Source organism: Coregonus lavaretus, assembly GCF_964263955.1.
Source record: "Coregonus lavaretus genome assembly, chromosome: 12".
Lineage (NCBI taxonomy): Eukaryota > Metazoa > Chordata > Actinopteri > Salmoniformes > Salmonidae > Coregonus > Coregonus lavaretus.
The window spans coordinates 46,455,046-46,478,477 of record NC_139999.1 but is presented as its reverse complement, the minus strand read 5'-3'; the positions used below and the strand labels follow the sequence as shown (position 1 = coordinate 46,478,477).

The 23,432-nt window shown below is 46.1% G+C and overlaps 1 protein-coding gene across 3 annotated transcripts; it reads right to left on the bottom strand.

Annotated features, from left to right (window-relative positions):
* Positions 1 to 630: 630 nt before the first annotated feature.
* On the bottom strand, positions 631 to 18,040 carry LOC311137963 (hyaluronidase-2-like). Of its 3 annotated transcripts, none has more exons than XM_084172597.1 (4): positions 17,923 to 18,040; positions 6,119 to 7,088; positions 3,301 to 3,390; positions 631 to 2,653 (listed from the first exon to the last, which is right to left on the bottom strand). In XM_084172597.1, the coding sequence occupies exons 2-4, from the start codon at positions 7,070 to 7,072 to the stop codon at positions 2,261 to 2,263; spliced, it is 1,437 nt and encodes a 478-aa protein (XP_084028723.1). In that variant the 5' UTR covers positions 7,073 to 7,088; positions 17,923 to 18,040; the 3' UTR covers positions 631 to 2,260. The 3 variants fall into 3 exon arrangements, with proteins under 3 accessions (XP_084028723.1, XP_084028721.1, XP_084028722.1); XM_084172595.1 differs by lacking the exon at positions 17,923 to 18,040 and adding an exon at positions 15,557 to 15,798; XM_084172596.1 differs by lacking the exon at positions 17,923 to 18,040 and adding an exon at positions 10,381 to 10,451.
* Positions 18,041 to 23,432: the final 5,392 nt, after the last annotated feature.

The window sequence follows — 23,432 nt, the reverse complement described above, 5'->3', positions numbered from 1 at the left end:
TCGGGGATTTTTTATTTAGAGCTCATGAAACATAGGACCAACACGTTGCGTTTATATTTTTGTTCAGTGTATAATCTATTGATTCATGGAATTCACATCTTGTCCACACATTCCCTTTAATATTCCAATTGTACACACAATGGTATTACACATGCCAAAACATTAGGATGCTGTTGAATGAGTGAACAGCAGTGCCCTTCCTCCTGGGGGGGGGGGGGGGGGTCGGAACTGGAAGATTGGGGGGGTCCCTAAAGAAACAGAGGCTCAGTCTGGTTTTAGTTATAAAACAAGGCTTTCTCTGTACTCTCAGCCCAATAATATTGCTTTTGGAAAAAATTGGAGGGAGAAAAAAAGCCAAAAGGCACAGAGGGGTAGGTGACTCAGGAGAGCAAGGAACAGCTACCAAGTTGCAAAGGCCCTCACGTGATAACATTAGACACAATGTTGTAGTTGTTTTTATGATGACATGGTAAAATCCTACAAAAACTCAATTTAGCTTCTCTATACTGATCATTAATGGGGGGGGAAAATGCTTTTTAAACATTTGCAACAGCTCACCATGCAACACGTGGCAAGTGATTGTGAACTCTGACCCACCGTGTGATGTAAATAACGACAGAACAGCATAAATCCAAGATTCAAATTCATTGAGAGCCTTTTTATATTTCAAGTAATGTAATAAAAATAACTACTAATTACAATGACATCCAATGCACATGTAACAAAGTAAATGAGAAGCTTGTTTGGGACATAAATAAGAGCAGTGAAAATGACACTAGGACCCACACAGAGGCCCCTGGAGGTCTGACTGTGGTCCCCTGAAAAAGCATGCAGGTCATGTCTAGATGGGATACAGCTTGTGAAATTGATGTCAAAAGTAAATTTTGTGCATTTCAGATAACCCTAACCCACCTAATTCTCCTAACCTGCTGTGTAAGTTCTCTTAAACCTGCTACAAAAAGTAAAATTGACATAAGCTGTATTCCTTCTAAACACAACCACGGACGAGGCCAGAGCCATTTTCTAAGGAATTTTGGTTTCAGGGAACAGAAGGAAGAATAGAGTAGAAACAAATGACAAAATGAGCAAAAGCTTTCAGTTTTGCTTTGCAATCCTCACAGACACTCAAATAACATCTACAAAGTAGATGCTAGAGGCAACAGAATAAGGATGATCACAGACATGTTAGGCCTCACACTGACATACTGTCATCTGTGCAGATGTGGTGTGTTCACAAACATGTTGTTGTGGGCTAAAAATATTTATAGAAAATTCTTAGACGAGTCTTTCTTGCTAATGTGATTGAGGTGATGAAATGTTGCAAAAGCAGTCCGTGAGTGACACAGAAAGGCAGCTATGTAGATTAAATGAGTTCCTTGCCACAATGCTAAGCCTCACTGAAGCACATGAATATTTGAATGAATATTCGAGAGTCAGTTCCAAATATTCCAGTTATTTTCCACCACAACATTACAGGTTGAAAAAATAAGACCGTAGAAAAAGAGACTGTTACAAAAAGAAATGTTTTTTTTTTTTTTTTTAAGATTACGAAGGTATAGTGAAGGTATAGCCATCTAGCCGAAAGAGGTTGGACTATCCAAGCACAGCGCAGGTCTCTTTGGACAAAAGCTTCACGGTGGCACAGTCTCTTCATAGAAAAGTAGCATTGTTGTAGTGTGGTGCGTTAGGTTCTGTTGTTGAGGTTTAACAATTCCCCTCGGTTCCACATTAGGCGAAAGAGAGGAACATTCAAACAAACTCCAGTCTCACTAGTAGCCTTACTAGACTTCTAACTGATAACACAGTTCACACAGACACACACACTCAATATACAGCTGAGGTCAGCATTCATACACATTACAGACATCTTAGTTGTAGTTCTGGCTGCTAGCTCCAGATGTCTTCCAGCTCTGGTGAAGGGAGGGCTAGATCAGTTCAGTATAGACCTTCATTTCTACCTCACCACACAGCACTCACAATAAAAACATCAAGTCAAAATAGAAGGCCTATTGTTTTCCCACTTCAAATGCTGTCCCTTTAGCTTGCGTGGGTAACTGAAGGGTACTGAGGAGTATCTTCAGTCCCCTCCTTCATCCTGTTGACAGATGGCACCCCCATATCCTCTTCTCCATATGGATCAGTCCCACAGACCAGCTAGAGCCCATCCCTGACCAGGAATCCCTCTGAGCCCCAGTAGAGGCCAGGACCAGGGCGTGGTTCTTCCCCCATATTGCACGTCGTCAGCTCCTGCTCGCCTCCCTCAGTGGAGCAGAGTGAGAAGCCCTAGAGGGAGCAACAGGGTCAGTACAGACCAGACTCTCCAGACAGGTGTGGCAGCACTCTTCCCCAGCTCTCTCTGGGCACAGCCCACACCCTTGTACCCGCTGTAGCACTGGCACTGGAAGTGTTGCCTGTACTTAGCCAGCTCCCCCTGACCTAGCTGACCGGTCACCTTCAGCCTGCCCCCCTGGATGCTGATGCTGTGGGTGAGGGGGCTGAGGTGCAGGTAGGCGTCAGTGTCTGAGAGTGTGCGGAGGCAGCGGCCATGGGAGGTGCACAGCTTCTGGCTGCACAGTTCTGCTGCCGTGGAGACGTTAAGCAGGTACCGTCCAAGCGGACCCCGTAGGTACTCATTCAGACTGGAGCAGCTGGCCTGAGGGAGGGAGGGAGGAGAGAGTGAAACACAGGTGCAGACTCAGAATGGACCAACACATTAATATTTAATTGTGGATAGACAGACAGGAAATAGTTGTTACAGAGGGGAACCTCAGGGGTGTATTCATTAGTCAGATTCCGTTGCAAAATGTTTGTCTGTTGCAAAACATTTTGCAACGGAAATCGTTGACGCCAAACAGAAAACGTTTTGCAACAAAAACATGTTTCTATTGGAAAAATACAGTTAGGTCCCTCCCAGTTTGGTTCTGTTTTCGCTGTTGGCTTCAGTTTGGTTCCTGTGACTAATGAATACACCCCAGACTGATGACTCAAAACATTATGCATAATCTATGAATGATCAAATAGGGGTCTGTCCCAAATGGCACCTTATTTCCCTACAGGGCTGTGGTCAAAAGTAGTGCACTATGTAGGGTATAGGGTGTCATTTGGGAACCACCCTAATTGGGTCATTCATAGATTATAAATAGTTTGAGTCACTATGTAGGGAATAGGGTATTTTCAGGGAGAATACTCACATTGCTGCAGCTGTAGGTATATTACAGAGGGGAACACCAGACTGATGACTCAAACTAGGCTACAGATAATCTATTCATGATCAAATAGCTCTTGAAGGAGGACACTCACATTGCTGCTGGCGTAGGTATGGTCTCCCCAGACGATGACCCCAGCTGCTCCCAGGGCTACACTCTCCCCAATGGTGGACACCAGGTCTGTCTGCAGACACACACACAAATTCAGTCCTGCATTATGAACATACTGGCCACGTTTGAGATCGAGTACATTGCAGCCAGCGACCACAGACTGACTGATCTACAAATCATAAATGAGTAGCCATTCATGGCGTAAGGTGATTTGTAGTTCAGTCAGTCTGAAGTGGCTGACTACTATGACATTGAATGTAATCGATCTCAAACACATGCTCCGCCCTCTATGAACAGGAACATTTCATCATTTCTTTAACACTGACCAGATGAGCTGACCCACGCCCTTTACGGTTCATGTCCGCCTCCCAAATGGCACCCTGTTCACTTCATAGTGCACTACTTTTGACCAGGGCCCATAGAGCTCTGGTCAATAGTAGTGCACTATGTAAGGAATAGGGTGCCATTTAGGATGCAACCCCATGACGCAGTCCCATTATGACACGACATTCTGAATCATCATCATATCTATTCTCAAGAAACCCTGGTTTAAACACATACAGACACCAGATGTGTCACTCTCCCACACACATCCTTTCACTCCAACACACTCTTTCAATATGGAGAGATATAGGGAAATGATAGAATGGAGTCGTCAGTTCAGACACACTCCAAAGAAGCAATTAAGCATGGTGTCTACAGGCCTATAGACTAACCATGATGTCTCGTTCATTCATTCAGAATATTCCTACACACACATTCCGTCTCTCTCTGTCCGTCTCCCATCCAGTGTGTCTGTGTGAAGAGTGGTCCAGTGGGAAAGTAAACACTGACGCCCCGGCTGCCTGACAGCACCTCATTCATCTAGTCAGATAGACACACTAGTACCAACCTCTATAACATCATCTGACACACACAGTGGCCCAAAAGGCCCGAAAAATTGCCAAAGACTCCAGCCACCTGAGACATTGACTGTTCTCAGACCAACAGACTCCCCAGGCCATAAGACTGTTAAATGGCTAACAACTATTGCTCCTCCTCACACCTACGCTGCTGCTATTAATATTATTATTATTGATTAGATGTATTACTACCACTAGGCTGCTGTTCATTGATTATTGATTGCCATTACCATTAGTATCTATGTATCCTGCTACTGGTCACTATTACTCCTGTTTACATGTATATATTACCATTAGTATATTACCATAAGTATACAGTAAATACACTGAGTGTACAAAACATTAAGAACATTCTTTCCATGACAGACTGACCAGGTGAATCCAGGTGAAAGCTACGATGTCACTTGTTAAATCCAATTCAAAATCAGTGTAGATGAAGGGGAGGAGACAGGTTGAAGAAGGATTTTTAAGCCTTGAGACAATTGAGACATGGATTGTGTATGTGTGCCATTCAGAGAGTGAATGGGCAAGACAAAAGATTTAAGTGCCTTTGAACGAGGTATGGTAGTAGGTGCAAGGCGCACCGGTTTGAGTGTGTCAAGAACTGCAACGCTTCTGCGTTTTTCACGCTCAACAGTTTCCCGTGTGTATCAACAATGGTCCACCACTCAAAGGACATCCAGCCAACTTGATAACTGTGGGAAACATTGGGAGTCAACATGGGCCAGCATCCCTGTGGAACGCTTTCGACACCTTGTAGAGTCCACACCCTAACAAATTGGGGCTGTTCTGAGGACAAAAGGGGGTGCAACTCAATATTAGGTAGGTGTTCCTAATATTTTGTACACTCAGTGTATATTCCTGCTACTAGTCATTTTTCAGTTCTGTTTACATGTACAGTATAACAGCTAATGACTATAACAGCCTAGAAGCCTATCAATTCATTTGTGACTCTAGTTTGGGTAAGAATCAGTTGCTTGAAATACAGTATTTTGTGGTCAATGTGCATGCGCATACGCTTACTGCATGTGTGTGTTATTGGAAAGTTGGCGATGGGTAATGATATTTTGGTGTAGAAGCCGCAGAAAGACATATTTAGGTTTCTGGGGAAACACAGGCGACTCTGTTGCTGGACATGCCACGCTTGGTCATGAGTGTGCGCATGTGTGTGTTCTATATTTAGCCCTGACATATTATGTAAGCCTGGGCTTTAAAAAAAGAAAAGGAGAGCCTCACTCTAGGAGCTCAGATGCAATAATTTTATAACCAACGTTTCCACAGCCAAGCTGTCTTCATCAGGGTATAAAGCCTTTAACACTGTATATGCTCGTGACATCTCACAGGGAGGCTCCTCTCATCAACCCTATTTAAAACAAGAGCATTTTGATGATGGATCGTTATATTTTTAGGCTCTGTCAAGAGTAACACCTGCGTTGCAAGACCAGAAGGAACCTGTCTGTGATTATCGATATCACTCAGACAGACTGCATACTGATGCTCTTGTTGAAACGTGATTGGCTGCATCTACACAGGCAGCCCAATTCTGATTTTTTTTTCACTAATTGGTCTTTTGACCAATCACATCAGATCTTTCCACATCCAATCTTTTTCAGAGCTGACCTGATTGGTCAAAAGACCAATTAGTGAAAAAAAGATCAGAATTTGGCTGCCTGTGTAAACGCAGCCATGCAGTCACACACACTCACTAAACTGAGAAAAGCAGCTATAGTAACAGTCAGCTGAGAATTTCAAAGCTACCGTGTGCCTGGCTGACTTCTTACTGGAATAACAACAACAGTGATATCAGGTCTCTGCACAGCACAAGTTATGGTCGTGATGAGTAGACTAATATATATAGGGACAGAATTAGAATTAGACCTAGACAACGTCGGCCCTCACCTCAGTCAGCGGAGTCAGCTCGTTGGCATACGTAGGCCGGGTGTAGACGAAGACGGGCCGTGCCAGCCCGTCGCCCGCCGAAGCCAGCCGCATCCCCTCCTTCACCCGGTTCCGGACAAACTGCCGCCCGAATGTGGTGGAGCGCAGGACCGTGCCCATGTAGACGGAAGGGAACAGAGCCGTGCTCTCAGTCCACAGCCAGGTGAGCTGGTCATTACGGGCCACCTCCACATCAGGGCAGCGACCTGTGTAGTTCTCCAGGCCACTCCGGTAGTCATGGTTGTAGCAGTCTGGGAACAGGTAGAACCCCCACAGCTGGTTGGGCCGCAGGCTCTTGGCCAGCCTCAGGGTCTCCAGCATGAACTTCCGGGCCGACAGCTCAAACTCCTGCTGAGCCACTTTCCCCACGCGCTCCGGGGTCCAGTCCGGGTTTTTCTTGGCCACTAGTTGCCGGGATTGGTCCCGGTACACGTCCTTGACGTCCCAGTTGCGAATCCACAGCGGACGCCACTCCTCCCAGTCGATGACGGCGAGGCCTTTGGCGTTTGGTTCACGTATGTATTTGTGCACACCTTCGGGCATCTTCTCGTGGTGCTGCGTGAGGCTGGCAGCCTGAGGGATCCCACCGTTCACCGCGGTGCGGTCACGCTTGTAATACGGGTACAGCCCTAACCGGTCCTTATAGAAGATGGTGAGGTTCTGTCTGACGAAGCCCTCGTTGGGCGACGCTACGATTTGGAACTGCTCCAGCAGGAAATGCACATCGTGCCGGGGGCCACAGTCCTCCGTCGGGGCATTCCAGGCGAGGAGCAAAGGCTTCTGGGAGAACAGGGGCCATCTAGTGGGCTTCAGCTCTTCAGCTCGGAGGACATTCCATGGAGCGAGCAGAGCCAGGAGCAGCGGCCAGGGCAACTGGCCAGTCAGGGCCAGGAGAGAGTGAGGTGCTAACCCCATGGCCACCTTCTCTGCCCTGGAAGAGAAACAATGACAATGCAGATCTTTAAAATCACAGCCAACGGAATCAGTCTCTTCAGATAGACTCAGTTTCTCTGTACAGACTATATCATTTGGCAGTGATACAAAGTAAGCTATTGCTGAATGAAATGGCATGTTTAGTTACTACCCCTAGGTGCCCTCACAAAAACTATTTCCGACTGTTGTGTAATAATTACCCTTGAGCAAGAGTGGGTGTGTTTTCAACAGCAAATCAACATTTTCTTTCACACACAGACTGGCACATATACTGGAAATGACCATCCAACATGACAGGGTATAATAACGTGTAGGAGAGAGGACATTTAAGTACTCTACTCTTCCTACTAACATTGATTAAAGGTAATGTAGGCCTTAGGGCTGACCTCAATTAGTCGACTGGTCTATTTTTTGGTCGTTAGGCTGTTGGTCGACCGAGATTGTTTTAGTCGAGCAGTAACACACATATATATAAATAATATATATTTGCGCCCATCTCAGTGAACTAATCCATTGTGGAGGCCTAGACTAAAAACCAATTTGTGCTTGATCAGAAAATGTGGTAGGAGGCTCCATATGGAGTGTGTGACGCTATTGCGGACTAAAAGCCAAATCCAGCTCTGTACCGCATCGCCACGCGCCTCTCAAATGTTGGAACAATGAGAAGGGCTCTGTATAGCTCTGCATTGAAATGATTTGTTGACATCCTGTATAAACACAAACTCACTTCCTTGACAACAGCTCTGCTGTGCTCTTTTAAGTGCCAGAAGTATGAATGCCCTGACTTCTGCTGAGGCCATATCACCATAAATGCTGCATCGCCAATGCAGACATCGGATTGACCATGCGCCCAGATGAAGTTCTCTCCAGAATGCGCTCTCTCCCGCCAATTTGTGCACATTCATTGTTTCACAACTTCATTGTGTGAATTGTTTGATTGTTAGTGCATATCAATTCCCCATTACTTATATCACCAGTAGTAGGCTACATTTACTGTTAATTCCTATAATTTCTAATCTACAATGTTTGTTACTTTGGTTATGGTAAAATAATATATATATATATATATATATATATATATATATATATATATATATATATATATATATATATATATATATATATATATATATATATAAGTATTTGATCCCCTGCTGATTTTGTATGTTTGCCCACTAACAAAGAAATGATCAGTCTATAATTTTAATGGTAGGTTTATTTGAACAGTGAGAGACAGAATAACAACAAAAAAATGCAGAAAAACGCATGTCAAAAATGTTATAAATTGATTTGCATTTTAATGAGGGAAATAAGTATTTGACCCCTCTGCAAAACATGACTTAGTACTTGGTGGCAAAAACCTTGTTGGCAATCACAGAGGTCAGACGTTTCTTGTAGTTTGCCACCAGGTTTGCACACATCTCAGGAGGGATTTTGTCCCACTCCTCTTTGCAGATCTTCTCCAAGTCATTACGGTTTCGAGGCTGACTGGCTAGGCCACTCCAGGACCTTAATGTGCTTCTTCTTGAGCCACTCCTTTGTTGCCTTGGCCGTGTGTTTTGGGTCATTGTCATGCTGGAATACCCATCCACGACCCATTTTCAATGCCCTGGCTGAGGGAAGGAGGTTCTCACCCAAGATTTGACGGTACATAGCCCCGTCCATCGTCCCTTTGATGCGGTGAAGTTGTCCTGTCCCCTTAGCAGAAAAACACCCCCAAAGCATAATGTTTCCACCTCCATGTTCGATGGTGGGGATGATGTTCTTGGGGTCATAGGCAGCATTCCTCCTCCTCCAAACACGGCGAGTTGAGTTGATGCCAAAGAGCTCGATTTTGGTCTCATCTGACCACAACACTTTCACCCAGTTCTCCTCTGAATCATTCAGATGTTCATTGGCAAACTTCAGACGGGCCTGTATATGTGCTTTCTTGAGCAGGGGGACCTTGCGGGCGCTGCAGGATTTCAGCCCTTCACGACGTAGTGTGTTACCAATTGTTTTCTTGGTGACTATGGTCCCAGCTGCCTTAAGATCATTGACAAGATCCTCCCATGTAGTTCTGGGCAGATTCCTCACCGTTCTCATGATCATTGCAACTCCACGAGGTGAGATCTTGCATGGAGCCCCAGGCCAAGTGTGATTGACAATTATTTTGTGTTTCTTCCATTTGCGAATAATCGCACCAACTGTTGTCACCTTCTCACCAAGCTGCTTGGCGATGGTCTTGTAGCCCATTCCAGCCTTGTGTAGGTCTACAATCTTGGTCCTGACATCCTTGGAGAGCTCTTTGGTCTTGGCCATGGTGGAGAGTTTGGAATCTGATTGATTGATTGCTTCTGTGGACAGGTGTCTTTTATACAGGTAACAAGCTGAGATTAGGAGCACTCCCTTTAAGAGTGTGCTCCAAATCTCAGCTCATTACCTGTATAAAAGACACCTGGGAGCCAGAAATCTTTCTGATTGAGGTGGGGTCAAATACTTATTTCCCTCATTAAAATGCAAATCAATTTATATATATATTTTTTGTTATTCTGTCTCTCACTGTTCAAATAAACCTACCATTAAAATTATAGACTGATCATTTCTTTGTCAGTGGGCAAACGTACCAAATCAGCAGGGGATCAAATACTTTTTTCCCTCACTGTATAGACTACATGGCCTGCGCGCAAATGTAGGCATATAAATGTGTCCATTTGGGGATCTGATTGTATTTCTGATTGGCTTAACGGACCACCACTAATGACCTGTGGAGCTTCTCATAGTAATGTTTTCTTCACCTCAAACAGCAAGCAAACGAAGTCTGTTTTTACATCCATTGAGAATTACAATAGTTCCCCAATGTATTTGAAAAATCTTTCCAGCTCTCTCCCTTTCGATAACCACTCAGCGTGAAAGGGAAAATCGCAAGCTCATTGCTACAGGAAACTGAGGGCCCATAATATTTTTTACAATGTTGCAAGCGCAAGTTTCGGGCCGGACCCAAGTTAATAGTTGATACAATGTTTCAAGTTCGTTGCAGACAGGCCATGTGTAGCTAATGTGATTCATAGGATATTTATTTTTATCAGGATATTTTCTACCTGCAGGCTGCAATGTTTTTATTTATTGGCTTAATGTAGGCTATTTTTACATAGTTGGCAATAGAAGTTACTTTTTTTGTTTGTATCATTTTCATTTAGATAGAATTTTGATTATCCACATGACAATGATTTTGAGATATGAAAACGTTACTATAAATTAAATGAAACTGTTTCATGAAAAGGTTGCAGACTCCTTGTGTAGTCTATTACCGGCAACTTCAGGAGAGTAATGGCAGAATCTGCGAAAGGAGGAGAATAGAGTGAGTGAGTTGGAGTGAGTAGTCATGCTGTACTTCGCTCCGCAGGTAATATGACACACATTACATTACAATGGAACGATTTGATTAGTGTAATGTTAGCTAGCTACATAGTTGTCTTTGTATCAAAGATAAAGGTGTAGTATAGAGAAACTATCGAGGTTAGCTAGCCAGCTACATTCGTTCGCAGCGACGCCGTTTTTCAAACAAAGTCAACACCGCAGCCATTGCTAGCAAGCCAACACTACCAGCTAGCAGTACTGTAGCAACTAAATACAATATCATCAATGAGAATTATGCAACGTAAAGCTTCACTTTCTGAACATTCGAGATGTGTAGTTCACTTGTGTAGCTAGCATGACTGACTTTGTGCTAGCTAGCCAACATTGAATTATTTCTGCGTTATGAAAGGAACTAGACACGGACACGAATGATCTGTTTAGTGTGTTAACACACTATTGGTAGTTTGTTGTAACAAAGTATTGGTGCTAAACCGTGTGTTATTGGATGCTAGCATGCTAGTTAGCTATGGCGTCATAGGATACGGTGCCCTGGGCGGTTTTCACAGAAGAATACTGTACCAAGTTAGCTAGCTGAATAAACTAAGTTAGAGTATATTCCTAGAAAACATTGAACCACTGTAGTTTACAACAATTATCATTGCTAAAGTGGAAGTTGGGAGAGTTATATTTGAGTGTTTCAGTGAAAGGTAAGTGAGGGAGGCCCCGCTCTCTCGCTTCCCCAGATGTTTAGTTAATTTTATTCCGATCTCTTTTGCATTATTGTAGCCTTTTCTGTAGCCTGTCAACTATGTGTCTGTCTATCCCTGTTCTCTCCTCTCTGCACAGGCCATACAAACGCTTCACACCGCGTGGCTGCTGCCACTCTATTCTGGTGGTCCCTGCGCGCACGACCCACGTGGAGTTTCAGGTCCGGCAGCCTCTGGAACTGCCGTTCTGCGGCCAACAAGGCAGAGTTCATCTCAGCCTATGCTACCCTCCAGTCCCTCGACTTCTTGGCGCTGACGGAAACATGGATTACCACAGAAAACACTGCTACTCCTACTGCTCTTTCCTCGTCTGATCATGTGTTCTCACATACCCCAAGAGCATCTGGTCAGCGTGGCGGTGGCACAGGAATCCTCATCTCTCCCAAGTGTACATTCTCTCTTTTCCCCCTGACCCATCTGTCTATCTCCTCATTTGAATTCCATGCTGTCACAGTCACTAGCCCATTCAAGCTTAACATCCTTATCATTTATCGCCCTCCATGTTCCCTTGGAGAGTTCATCAATGAGCTTGACAAGTTCCTTTCCTGAGGATGGCTCACCCCTCACAGTTCTGGGTGACTTTATCCTTCCTACGTCTGCCTTTGACTCATTTCTCTCTGCCTCCTTCTTTCCACTCCTTTCCTCTTTTGACCTCACCCTCTCACCGTCCCCCCCTACTCACAAGGCAGGCAATACGCTTGACCTCATCTTTACTAGATGCTGTTCTTCTACTAATCTCACTGCAACTCCCCTCCAAGTCTCCGACCACTACTTTGTATCCTTTTCTCTCTCGCTCTCCTCCAACACTACTCACTCTGCCCCTACTCAGATGGTAATGTGCCGTCGCAACCTTCGCTCTCTCTCTCCCACTACTCTCTCCTCTTCCATCCTATCATCTCTTCCCTCTGCTAAATCCTTCTCCCTCCGATCTCCTGATTCTGCCTCCCCAACCCTCCTCTCTTCCCTTTCTGCATCTTTTGACTCTCTATGTCCCCTATCCTCCCGGCCGGCTCGATCCTCCCCTCCTGCTCCATGGCTTGACAACTCATTGCGAGCTCACAGAACAGGGCTCTGGGCAGCCGAGCGGAAATGGAGGAAAACTAGACTCCCTGCGGACCTGTCATCTTTTCACTCCCTCCTCTCTGCATTTTATTCCTCTGTTTCTGCTGCTAAAGCCACTTTCTACCACTCTAAATTTCAAGCCTCTGCCTCTAACCCTAGGAAGCTCTTTGCCACCTTCTCCTCCCTGCTGAATCCTCCTCCCTTCTCCCTCTCTGTGGATGACTTCGTCAACCATTTTGAAAAGAAGATTGACGACATCCGATCCTCATATATTAAGTCAAATGACATCGCTGGTCCTGCTCACACTGCCCTACCCTATGCTGTGACTTTTTTCTCCCCTCTCTCTCCAGATGAAATCTTGCGACTTGTGAAGGCCGGCTGCCCAACAACCTGCCCGCTTGATTCTATCCCCTCCTCTCTTCTCCAGACCATTTCCGGAGACCTTCTCCCCTACCTCACCTCGCTCATCAACTCATCCTTGACCGCTGCCTATGTCCCTTCCATCTTCAAGAGAGCGAGAGTTGCACCCTTCCTCAAAAAACCTACACTCGATCACTCCGATGTCAACAACTACAGACCAGTATCCCTTCTTTCTTTTCTCTCCAAAACTCTTGAGCGTGCCATCTCTAGCCAACTCTCCTGCTATCTCTCTCAGAATGACCTTCTTGATCCAAACCAGTCAGGTTTCAAGACTGGTCATTCAACTGAGACTGCTCTTCTCATGTGTCACGGAGGCTCTCCGCACTGCTAAAGCTAACTCTCTCTCCTCCTTCTAGACCTATCTGCTGCCTTTGATACTGTGAACCATCAGATCCTCCTCTCCACCCTCTCCGAGTTGGGCATCTCCGGCGCTGCTCACTCTTGGATTGCGTCCTACCTGACAGGCTCTGTCATATCCTCACATGGTCTCTCCCATCATTGCTACGCAGACGACACACAATTAATTTTCTCCTTTCCCCCTTCTGATAACCAGGTGGCGAATCGCATCTCTGCATGTCTGGCAGACATATCAGTGTGGATGTCGGATCACCACCTCAAGCTGAACCTCGGCAAGACGGAGCTGCTCTTCCTCCCGGGGAAGGACTGCCCGCTCCATGATCTCGCCATCACGGTTGACAACTCCATTGTGTCCTCCTTCCAGAGTGCAAATAACCTTGGCGTGACCCTGGACAACACCCTGTCGTTCTCCGCTAACATCAAAGCGGTGACCTGATCCTGCAGGTTCATGCTCTACAACATTCGCAGAGTACGACACTACCTTACACAGAAAGCGGCACATGTCCTAATCCAGGCACTTGTCATCTCGCGTCTGGATTACTGCAACTGGCTGTTGGCTGGGCTCCCTGCCTGTGCCATTAAACCCCTACAACTTATCCAGAACGCTGCAGCTCGTCTGGTGTTCAACCTTCCCAAGTTCTCTCATGTCCACTGGCTTCCAGTTGAAGCTCGCATCTACTACAAAACCATGGTGCTTGCCTACGGAGCTGTGAGGGGAACGGAACCTCCTTACCTTCAGGCTCTGATCAGACCCTACACCCAAACGAGGGCACTACGTTCATCCACCTCTGGCCTGCTAGCCCCCCTACCTCTACGGAAGCACAGTTCCTGCTCAGCCCAGTCAAAGCTATTCGCTGCTCTGGCACCCCAATGGTGGAACAAGCTCCCCCACGACGCCAGGACAGCGGAGTCACCCCCCCCCCCCCCCCCCCATTAAAAAATTAAATAATAATAAGGAAATAAAAATGAAAAAAAGAACATAAAAACAACAAAAAAAGGGTGGTTGTCCCGCTGGCTATCCTAAGTTGAATGCACCAATTTCACTCTGGATAAGAGCGTCTGCTAAATGACTTAAATGTAAATGTTAAATGTAATAGTTGGGTCAGGTTTTTTTCTTCTGGTTATCTTGATCTCTGGTGCCCTCTTGAGGCGTTTATTTTATTTCATAAAACTGTAAGCTTAAAGCATCAGACAAGCTCAATGCATATAATTGATTTTATTAAAACACATCGGTTGTGTCTATATATGGAAAAATACACGTTTAACACATTTAAGAACAGATGACTTTCGGTCCACCATGATTTTTTATTTTATTTATTTATTTTAGTCAGGGACAGCCCTAGTAGGCCTACTGTAAAATTACAAAAATAAAAGCATAGGCAAAAGGCAGACACAGAACTGGCTGACATTGGGGAGATTATATCTTATTTCTGTCCATGTCCTTGTAGACGAAAATACTGATGACTGCATTTGACCTTGCCTGGCAATCAGACTGATACCTTTGGTTCACAGTCAGATTAATTCCGTACATTTGTTTGGTAAATTGCCTCTTACAAGCCAGAATGTTTAATACAATTATATTTTAACTTATCATACCAGTTGTTTGTGTGGTTGGTCCTTTTGCAGGTAGGCATATGAGACAATATATCCACAGGAAAGTATAATTAAATAAACTTTTCATAGTGCTGGTAGTGTGCTCAGATGTCTATCACCTGAAGCATGCACAGAACCATTTGTGCTTCTTGTGCATGTTTTTTCATCTTGTGCACATGATTCAGATGATAGAAATCTGAATACACTACAAGAGCTTTGAAAAGTTTATGTAATTATACTTTATTGTGGATACATTGTCTCACATTCCTACCTGCAAAAGGACCAACCACATTTAAAACCGGTAAAATTACAAATATATAATTTTATTCAACACTGGCTTGTAGGCCTAGAGGTCGTGAGAGGAAACTTTCCTGATCCAAACGCTCATTTCTGCCGGACGTAGAACTGAATGAAATTCAAGTCAGGTCATCAGGCTACATTTGACCCTGTTTTTGGTGTCAATTTCTGCTGCCCTCCACACGATCCGAATAGAACAATACACACAAATGTAAAACCAAACCAGCTCACCAGTTGCACACAATGTGATTTGTCTGAACGATTATCAGTCAATTACTCGCTAATACGTTTGTGAAGTAAGTCATTATATGTATACCAAATTCACCAAACTCATACGAGCACGCGTTGTAGTGGTAAACGCGGACAAAGTTAGCAGGAGCTAGTTTAACAGTCCTGCGTTTACTTATTACTACATTGTAGCCAAACGCAATAGACCGGAACAGTAATTGACACAGTTACGAACTGTGCAATAATGTCAAACTACTCGCTAGAAATGTAGCAACACAAGTTTCACTAGTTGACCAAGTGATTGCATACATAAGAAAATGTATGTACTCACTAACTGTAAGTCACTCTGGATAAGAGCGTCTGCTAAATGACTAAAATGTAAAATGTAAAAAATTATTCTTACCTGTAGCACACGACTCTCTCCGTCCCAGAACACCGGTTTATTCCACTCGTGTGGTTTCAAACAAAAAACGAGATAGCGGACTCTGCCGACTTCCTGGTATACATATCCCCTTATGATGGAAATGTTCCACCAGTCTTTTTGCTGATAACATATTATATTTCGTGAAAATCCTATGTGGCCTACGTCACTTAATTTTCGGCATCGAGCCCGGTTCCAACTTCCAAGTAGATAAAGTATTCGATGTTCTACGAGTTCAGCACTGCTCGTTCCATTCTACGGGAAATGGGCGATACATTCCAAAATTGACGTCAATGTTTAGGCTACTTTGTCTTACTAACCAATACAACATATTTGTCAGTGGTATAATGAATGGAGAACAAAATGTGCATGTTAAAGCAATACTAATGTCTTTCTGTAGCTTTTTTGGTTAGATTTTTGCTTCCGATTACCCCCCTTAAATTTCAATAGTGGTTTAGTCTTCCAATTTCGCCAAGGAAAGGGTATCACTGGCACTGCTTGAGCTGAACTACTGTACAAGGACTAGCTAGTATAATATTACCAGCATCATATTACAGTAGTGTGGATGTCCACTTTAAACGAGCACATAAACATTATTGGCTGTAGATGGCTTGTTAGTCTGTGTGGGTTATAATTCAATCATAATTTTGTAGTCCTTACTGATCATTTTATGGGAACTGAAAAGCTATGTGACCATAGCTACTCTTTCCAACTTTTCAGGAAACTGCATGAAGCTTGCAGGAGTAAAGCGTGCAGCTGTGTAACTACATCCGCACGTTCACGGTTCACCCCTTAGAAAGCAGGATGTCAGCTGCCTTTGAGTTTGCTGTGGACATAGCTGCTGTTCGTGAGAGAGTTGGGACCACTGACTCTCCATGCTGACTCGCCTGGCAGGTTAAAAAAACTTAAGGGGAAACCTTCTCCCATGGGTGCTGACCAAGCATATCGAAACCTAAAGCAGGACATTCTCTCTCTTTCTCACTCTCTCTGTTTGCTTCTTCACAGATGTCATTTCAGTACAGGGAACAGAGAAGACCAGACCATTTTAAGTGACCTGGGATACCTAAAGGTATCTTAAACAGGGCTTGCTTTACATCTGTGCCAGGTGTATCTGTCTTTAGGCTAGTCTGTCTGCACTGAACGTCCATGGTTGAAAGCCTCGCCCTTTCCTCCTCTCTAAGCCCTGTGGAGCGAGCAGTAATCAGGGCTTTAGTTTGGAGTTGCTACTATCACACCTGGAGTTAGCCGACAGTAGTAGTGAAGCCACTACAGTAGAGAGGGACTGTGTTATTGCTGCTTTCATTTAGCGCAATGCAATCAGTGCCATAGTATGCCACCCACAGCTAGGCAGCTATAGACACAGATGTGTGCCACAGGAGGTTGGTGGCACCTTAATTGGTGAGAATGGGCTCGTGGTAATGGCTGAAGCGGAATTGGTGGAATGGTATCAAATACATCAAACATATGGCTTCCATGTGTTTGATGCCATTCCATTTGCTCCATTCCGGCCATTATTATAAGCTATTTCTCCCCTCAGCAGCCTGCTGTGATGTGTGCTGCTTTGAAGTCTGGTTTCATGAGGTCCACTGTTGTGAAATCCATGGCCTTCCTCCAATCCAGACAGGAATCCACTTGGCAGAATTCAGGAACAAAGCATTCAGCAAACCAGAGGAGGGTATTTGACTGAGTGTTTTTGAGAGGAGGGAAGTGCAGTGCAGAGAGGGATGGCAAAGACGTTGTAGGAATGTGTTTTGTAGTTTAAAGTAGCTACAGCTATCCAGGAAATAAACTCTCTAGAGGGGAAGCTTAAGGCTGAATTTGTTTTATGCTATTCTCACCCTAACTGATGGCATGATAACATAACTTCTAAACAAGACTGTCTCCCATACGTAGACTAGACACACATATGCACACACACACACACACCCGTACATAGACTACACACACACACACACACGCACACTCATACACATATGCGCACACGCACACTCACTCACACACACACACACACACACATTAAACAGATATGAAAAAGCTGAAAAAACTTGTTAGAGGAAATTGTAATAGTATCTAATTAAAATGACTTTACACACTGAGGCCTGTGTGTGATATTGTTAAAAAGGCATTCACGTGATGTGCCTCCTGTCATAGCAGACTACACACACCGTGTCTGAAATACAGCTGTTAATCGTGCTGGGGTAACTGATTCAAGGAGTAGAGCACATTACTTTTATAATACTTTGATCAGTAATACATTCATAGTAAGAAATAGAGTTTAAAAAAAATGAGAACACAGACAAATATGTGACCCTGTAATCAGTTGTTGAATGAATCTGTCTCCCACTTACCCAACAGAGGCTACAGTCCTTTTCCTCTGAAATCGACCGAAAAGGTCTGGATGTGTTGCTCTCCTCCTTATAATGTTGGCTAAAGTGTCCTGGGTCCCCCTGCGTTGAAAGTCCTTTGAATGTGCCTGTAGGTTAGGCAGAGGTGCACTGCCTCTCTCTCTCTGTTAGAAAAAACAGCCTCACATCTTATTTCAACCTTTGGCAGACCCCACCTCTGTCCCTCCCCCGAAACCCTGACAACCTGACCCCAGGCTCATGAATTCAATAAAATATACCACTCTCACCAGGGCTCAAACAAACCATGAGGCACTTCCTGTTCTCTCACGCTCACAAGTAAATTCTGCCTTTTCCCTTCATTTATGAGTAGACTGACAGGTTGTTGGACTGGGTATTGGACTAGGTATAAATTCTATGAAGCATAAAGATGAGACTTATTTTACAAGACAAATGATTACAAGACAATCCCTAAAGGCCCAAACCCTACAAAAATCCTGTGTGTGTGTGTGTGTGTGTTCGTGTGTGCGTGTGTGTTTGTGCGTTAAGGCACATGATAGGGTTATAGGGTTTAGCGTTGAAGCCAGGGGCTTTCTTTGTTTTTGTCACTGATCAGCTGACTGCACGACGACCCCAAGCATCTCCCATTGTTCAGCTATTGTCTAGATCAGGGTATAGAGTTCAGTCTCACTCGTCGGGGGAAGGGTACGTCTGGGGTACACACACACACACAAAATAACATTTTGGGCTAGCATGAAGGGTATTTGTTGTCAATCTTATCAGCAGTAGACATTTTGTGGAAAGTACATTAAAATGATCATGAATGTGCATTCTGTTCTTTGCATTGGGTATTTTGGGTGACTATTGACACATAAGGCCTTTGTGGTAGGAATATTGCCACTTTGTGCTGCAATGTGTTGAGCCTCATATAATAGTCACTTTCTCATTGAGTGATAGACCCTGTCCTTAGTGTGTCCCTGTATAGGCAGAAACAAAAGCTGCTTTTATACGCTTGGCATAAGCAACATTTCCTAGGCCATAGGTCAAAGTCAGCTTGTGAATAATCATCAGTGCCAGTCAGTGGGGTTGGTGCTGAAGTGAGATGGGTTACGGTAAAAAATAGGGTACTACTCATGATATTAACTATGTTAATTATTATCATCAAGTTCGGATCTTCAACAGGTTGCTCAGTCTGAACTTTATGTAGGTTTTAGCAGTACCTTTGTACTGGTCTTGCACTACCAGACATCACACCATATTCTAGTTAGTTTCTATGGATACATTTAGAACGACTGGAGTCAAGGCTGCCTTGTTACAGACATTCACCCTGTGTTACGCATGTGTAGCTACTGCTAGTGATGGTAGTAATTATCCCTTTCTCTGCCGCCACCATATTTAACATTACATAACTATAGAATAGAACTCGGAAGAGCCTCTGGATGTCTCCAATCGAAATAATTTGCATTCCACTTTGGCAAAATGTAACAGGTTTGAATTCCACCCCTGAAGACGCAACCTGAGACGAGATGGGGCATGTTCAAAGACTCCTGTCCATCTGTCCTGCACGGGGAATTTGTCCTTTGACCCCACTGGCCCTACCTTCATCTACATCCCCATAAAACCACAGCCCTGTGAGGACATAAGAGATGGTCAGGGATAACAGAAAAGCCACATGAGGTAGAGGAAAATAGCTCCTTGAGTCCTTGTCTTTCCAACTGGCTCCTTGGCTTTCTTTGGCTTTCGTTTGCTTTCATATCCTTGGCTTTCCTGATGTGTTTACATTTGTTAACAGTTCGGTTGGCTCCAGTCCCACCCACAAAAATGTGTCATGGTAATTCACTAATTGCAACATGACGCAAAATTCAGTGAAATTACAATTACAAAACATTCTGAAGGGAGCGGCTCGCTATATGACAGCCAGAAAAAATAACGATTCCCTTCTTGGAAGTGTGATCCTAGAAATACTACTTATTCTTTCCCTGAACTGAAAGAAAAATGTCCTCCAGGAGAAATGGACATGAGTTTCCTTACAAATTATCAGCGACTGCCAGAGTATACACTGAGTGTACAAAACATTAGGAACACCTTCCTAATATTGAGTTGCACCCCCTTTTGCCCTTAGAACAGCCTCAATTCGTCAGGGCATGGACTCTACAAGGTTCGCAGCGTTCCACAAGGATGCTGGCCCATGTTGACTCCAATGCTTCCCACAGTCAATAATCAGAATAATTAGAGAGTGCTCTTCTTGACCATTGATGGGCTGATAAATCCTACCCCCGCAAACCTATGTGAACTTTCCTCCACATCTAAATGTGATCAGTTTGCGGCAAATTTCAGAGAAAAGATAGCAAACATTAGGCTGGGTATCAGTCAAGCAAGACCTTATGAGATGTTTGATGATATGTGCCCTAGCCAACCACGCAAAGGTACTATGGATTTATTTTCCCTGGTTGAAACATGCTCAGGAAAGTGATATCACAACTTAAGCCTTCTACCTGTCTCATTGATCCTATCCCCACCACCTTCTTCAAAACAGTTTTGAATTGCATAATTAAAGAAGTGCAAGCTATTGATAATCACTCCCTGTTCACAGGCACTTTCCCAACTGCACTAAAAACTGCTATGGTGAAACTCCTTTGGAAGAAAAGTAATCTAGATTCTTCAGCTCAGGTCTCTTTCGGTCAACCAACCTTCCATTCTTAAGCAAAATTTCTGGATACATGTTTTGTTAAAAATTCTGATAGAAGATTTAAATGTTAAAAGTAGTGACTAAAGTATTCCATCCTGAAACTAACTGGCACTGCATCGCAGTGCTAGCTGTGCCACTAGAGATCCTGGTTCGAATCGACCGGGAGACCCATGGGGCGGCGCACAATTGGCCCAGCGTTGTCCAGGGTAGGGGAGGGAATGGCCGGCAGGGATGTAGCTCAGTTGGTAGAGCATGTTGTTTGCAATGCCAGGGTTGTGGGTTCGATTCCCACGGGGGGTATGAAAAATAAATAACTAAATGTATGCACTCACTAAAACTGTAAGTCGCTCTGGATAAGAGCGTCTGTGTAACACTCTGGCTCCACGGACCTTTATTCTTGAGCCAGGGTTGTTCATGTTCATTTGTTTTGGGTGTATTTCTATGTTGGGGTGTCTAGGTTGTGGTATTTCTATGTTGGGTGTTTGTATTCATTGACTCCCAATCGGAGGTAACGAGTGTCAGCTGTTCGGCTCGTTATCTCTGATTGGGAGCCATATTTAGGCTGTATGTTGTCCTGTGGGGTTTGTGGGTTTTTGTTTCCTTGTTGCTGTCGTTATCAGTAGTGGAACTTCACGTATCGTTCTTTGTTGTTTTCTCGTGTTGCACTTTAAGTAAATAAAGTCATCATGTTTCTCGGAACACGCGCTGCGCTTTGGTCTCATCATTCACACGATCGTGACAGAAAAACCCACCAAAAAAGGACCAAGCAGCGCGTCCAGGAGTTATGGACGCCTCCTAAAGATTTTTGGACATGGGAGGAGATCCGGGCTGGAAAGGGTCCTTGGGCACAACCGGAGGAGTATCACCGCCCTCGGGAAGAGCTGGAGGCAGCCAAAGCCGAGAGGAGGTGGTACGAGGAGGCAGCGCGAAGGCGAGGCTGGAAGCCCGTGGAAGAGAGGCAACCCCAAAAAGTTTTTGGGGGGGGGCACATGGCTTGGGTGGCTGGGCAGCAGGAAGCTGCCACAGGGAGTATAGGTGAGAGGGCTAACGGAGTACGGGAGCCATTGGCGAGAAGAGGCAGGGATGTGTGTGTGGCACGGCGTGAAGGACTGAGGTGTGTTGCCAGTCCGGTCCGGCCCGTTCCTGATCCTCGGTTGAGGCCAGTGGTGTGTGTTCCCGGTATGGACCGGCCTGTTCCTACTCCACGCACCAGGGATACGGTGCGCTTCGCCAGCTCGGCCCGGCCTGTTCCGGCCACTCGCACCAGGGATACGGTGTGCGTCGCCAGCTCAGCCCTGCCTGTTCCTACTCCACGCACCAGGGAGACGGTGCGCTTCGCCAGCCCAGCCCGGCCTGTTCCTACTCCACGCACCAGGGATACGGTGCGCTTCGCCAGCCCGGCCCGGCCTGTTCCGGCCACTCGCACCAGGGATACGGTGCGCGTCGCCAGCCCAGCCCGGCCTGTTCCTGCTCTCCGCACTAGGCGTGAGGTGAGTCCCCAGGGTCCAGCATGCCCTGTTCCGGCTCCCCGCACTAGGCGTTATGGGAGTCCCCAGGGTCCAGCATGCCCTGTTCCGACTCCCCGCACTAGCCCTGAGATGCGTGTCCTCAGCCCGGTACCTCCAGTTCCGGCACCACGCATCAGGCCTACGGTGCGTCCCCAGGGCCAAGCATGCCCTGTTGCTTCTCCCCGCACTAGCCCTGTGATGCGTGTCCTCAGCCCGGTACCTCCGGTTCCGGCACCACGCAACAGGCCTACGGTGCGCCTCAGAGGGCCTGAACTGTCCGTCTGCCCAACGGGGCCTGAACTGTCCGTCTGCCCAACGGGGCCTGAACTGCCCGTCTGCCCAACGCCGTCTGAACTGCCCGTCTGCCCAACGCCGTCTGAACTGCCCGTCTGCCCAACGGCGCCTGAACTGCCTGTCGGCCCAACGCCGTCTGAACTGTCCGTCTGCCCAACGCCGTCTGAACTACCCGTCTGTACAGAGCCTACAAAGCCGCCCGTCTGCCATGAGCCTTCAGCGCCGTCCGCCAGATCGGAGCCGCTAGAGCTCTCCGCCAGACAGGATCAGCCAGAGCCTTCCGCCAGACAGGATCAGCCAGAGCCTTCCGCCAGACAGGATCAGCCAGAGCCTTCCGCCAGACAGGATCAGCCAGAGCCTTCCGCCAGACAGGAGCAGCCAGAGCCTTCCGTCAGACCGGATCAGCCAGAGCCTTCCGTCAGACCGGATCAGCCAGAGCCTTCCGTCAGACCGGAGCAGCCAGAGCCTTCCGTCAGACCGGATCAGCCAGAGCCTTCCGCCAGACCGGATCAGCCAGAGCCTTCCGCCAGACAGGATCAGCCAGATCCGTCGGCCAGCCATGAGCAGCCAGATCCGTCGGCCAGCCATGAGCAGCCAGATCCTTCAGCCAGCCATGAGCCGTTCAGCCAGGATCCGCCTGAGCCAGCCAGCCAGGATCCGCCATTCAGTCCGGAGCTGCCCCTCAGTCCGGTGCTGCCACTTAGTCAGGTACTGTTCCTTAGCCTGGTGCTGGTCCTTATCCCGGTGCTGGTCCTTAGCCCGGTGCTGCCCCTTAGCCCGGTGCTGCCCCTTAGCCCGGTGCTGCCCCTTATCCCGGTGCTGGTCCGTAGTCCGGTGTTGCCCCTTAGTCCGGTGCCGCCCCTTAACCCAGTGGGGTGTAGTGGGGGGGTGGTAATGTGTAGGAGGCTAAGTAAGTGGGTAATGACTATGGTGGGGTGGGGACCACGACCTGGGCCAGAGCCGCCACCTGGACAGACGCCCACCCAGACCCTCCCCTAGACTGTTTGCTGGTGCGCCCGGAGGTC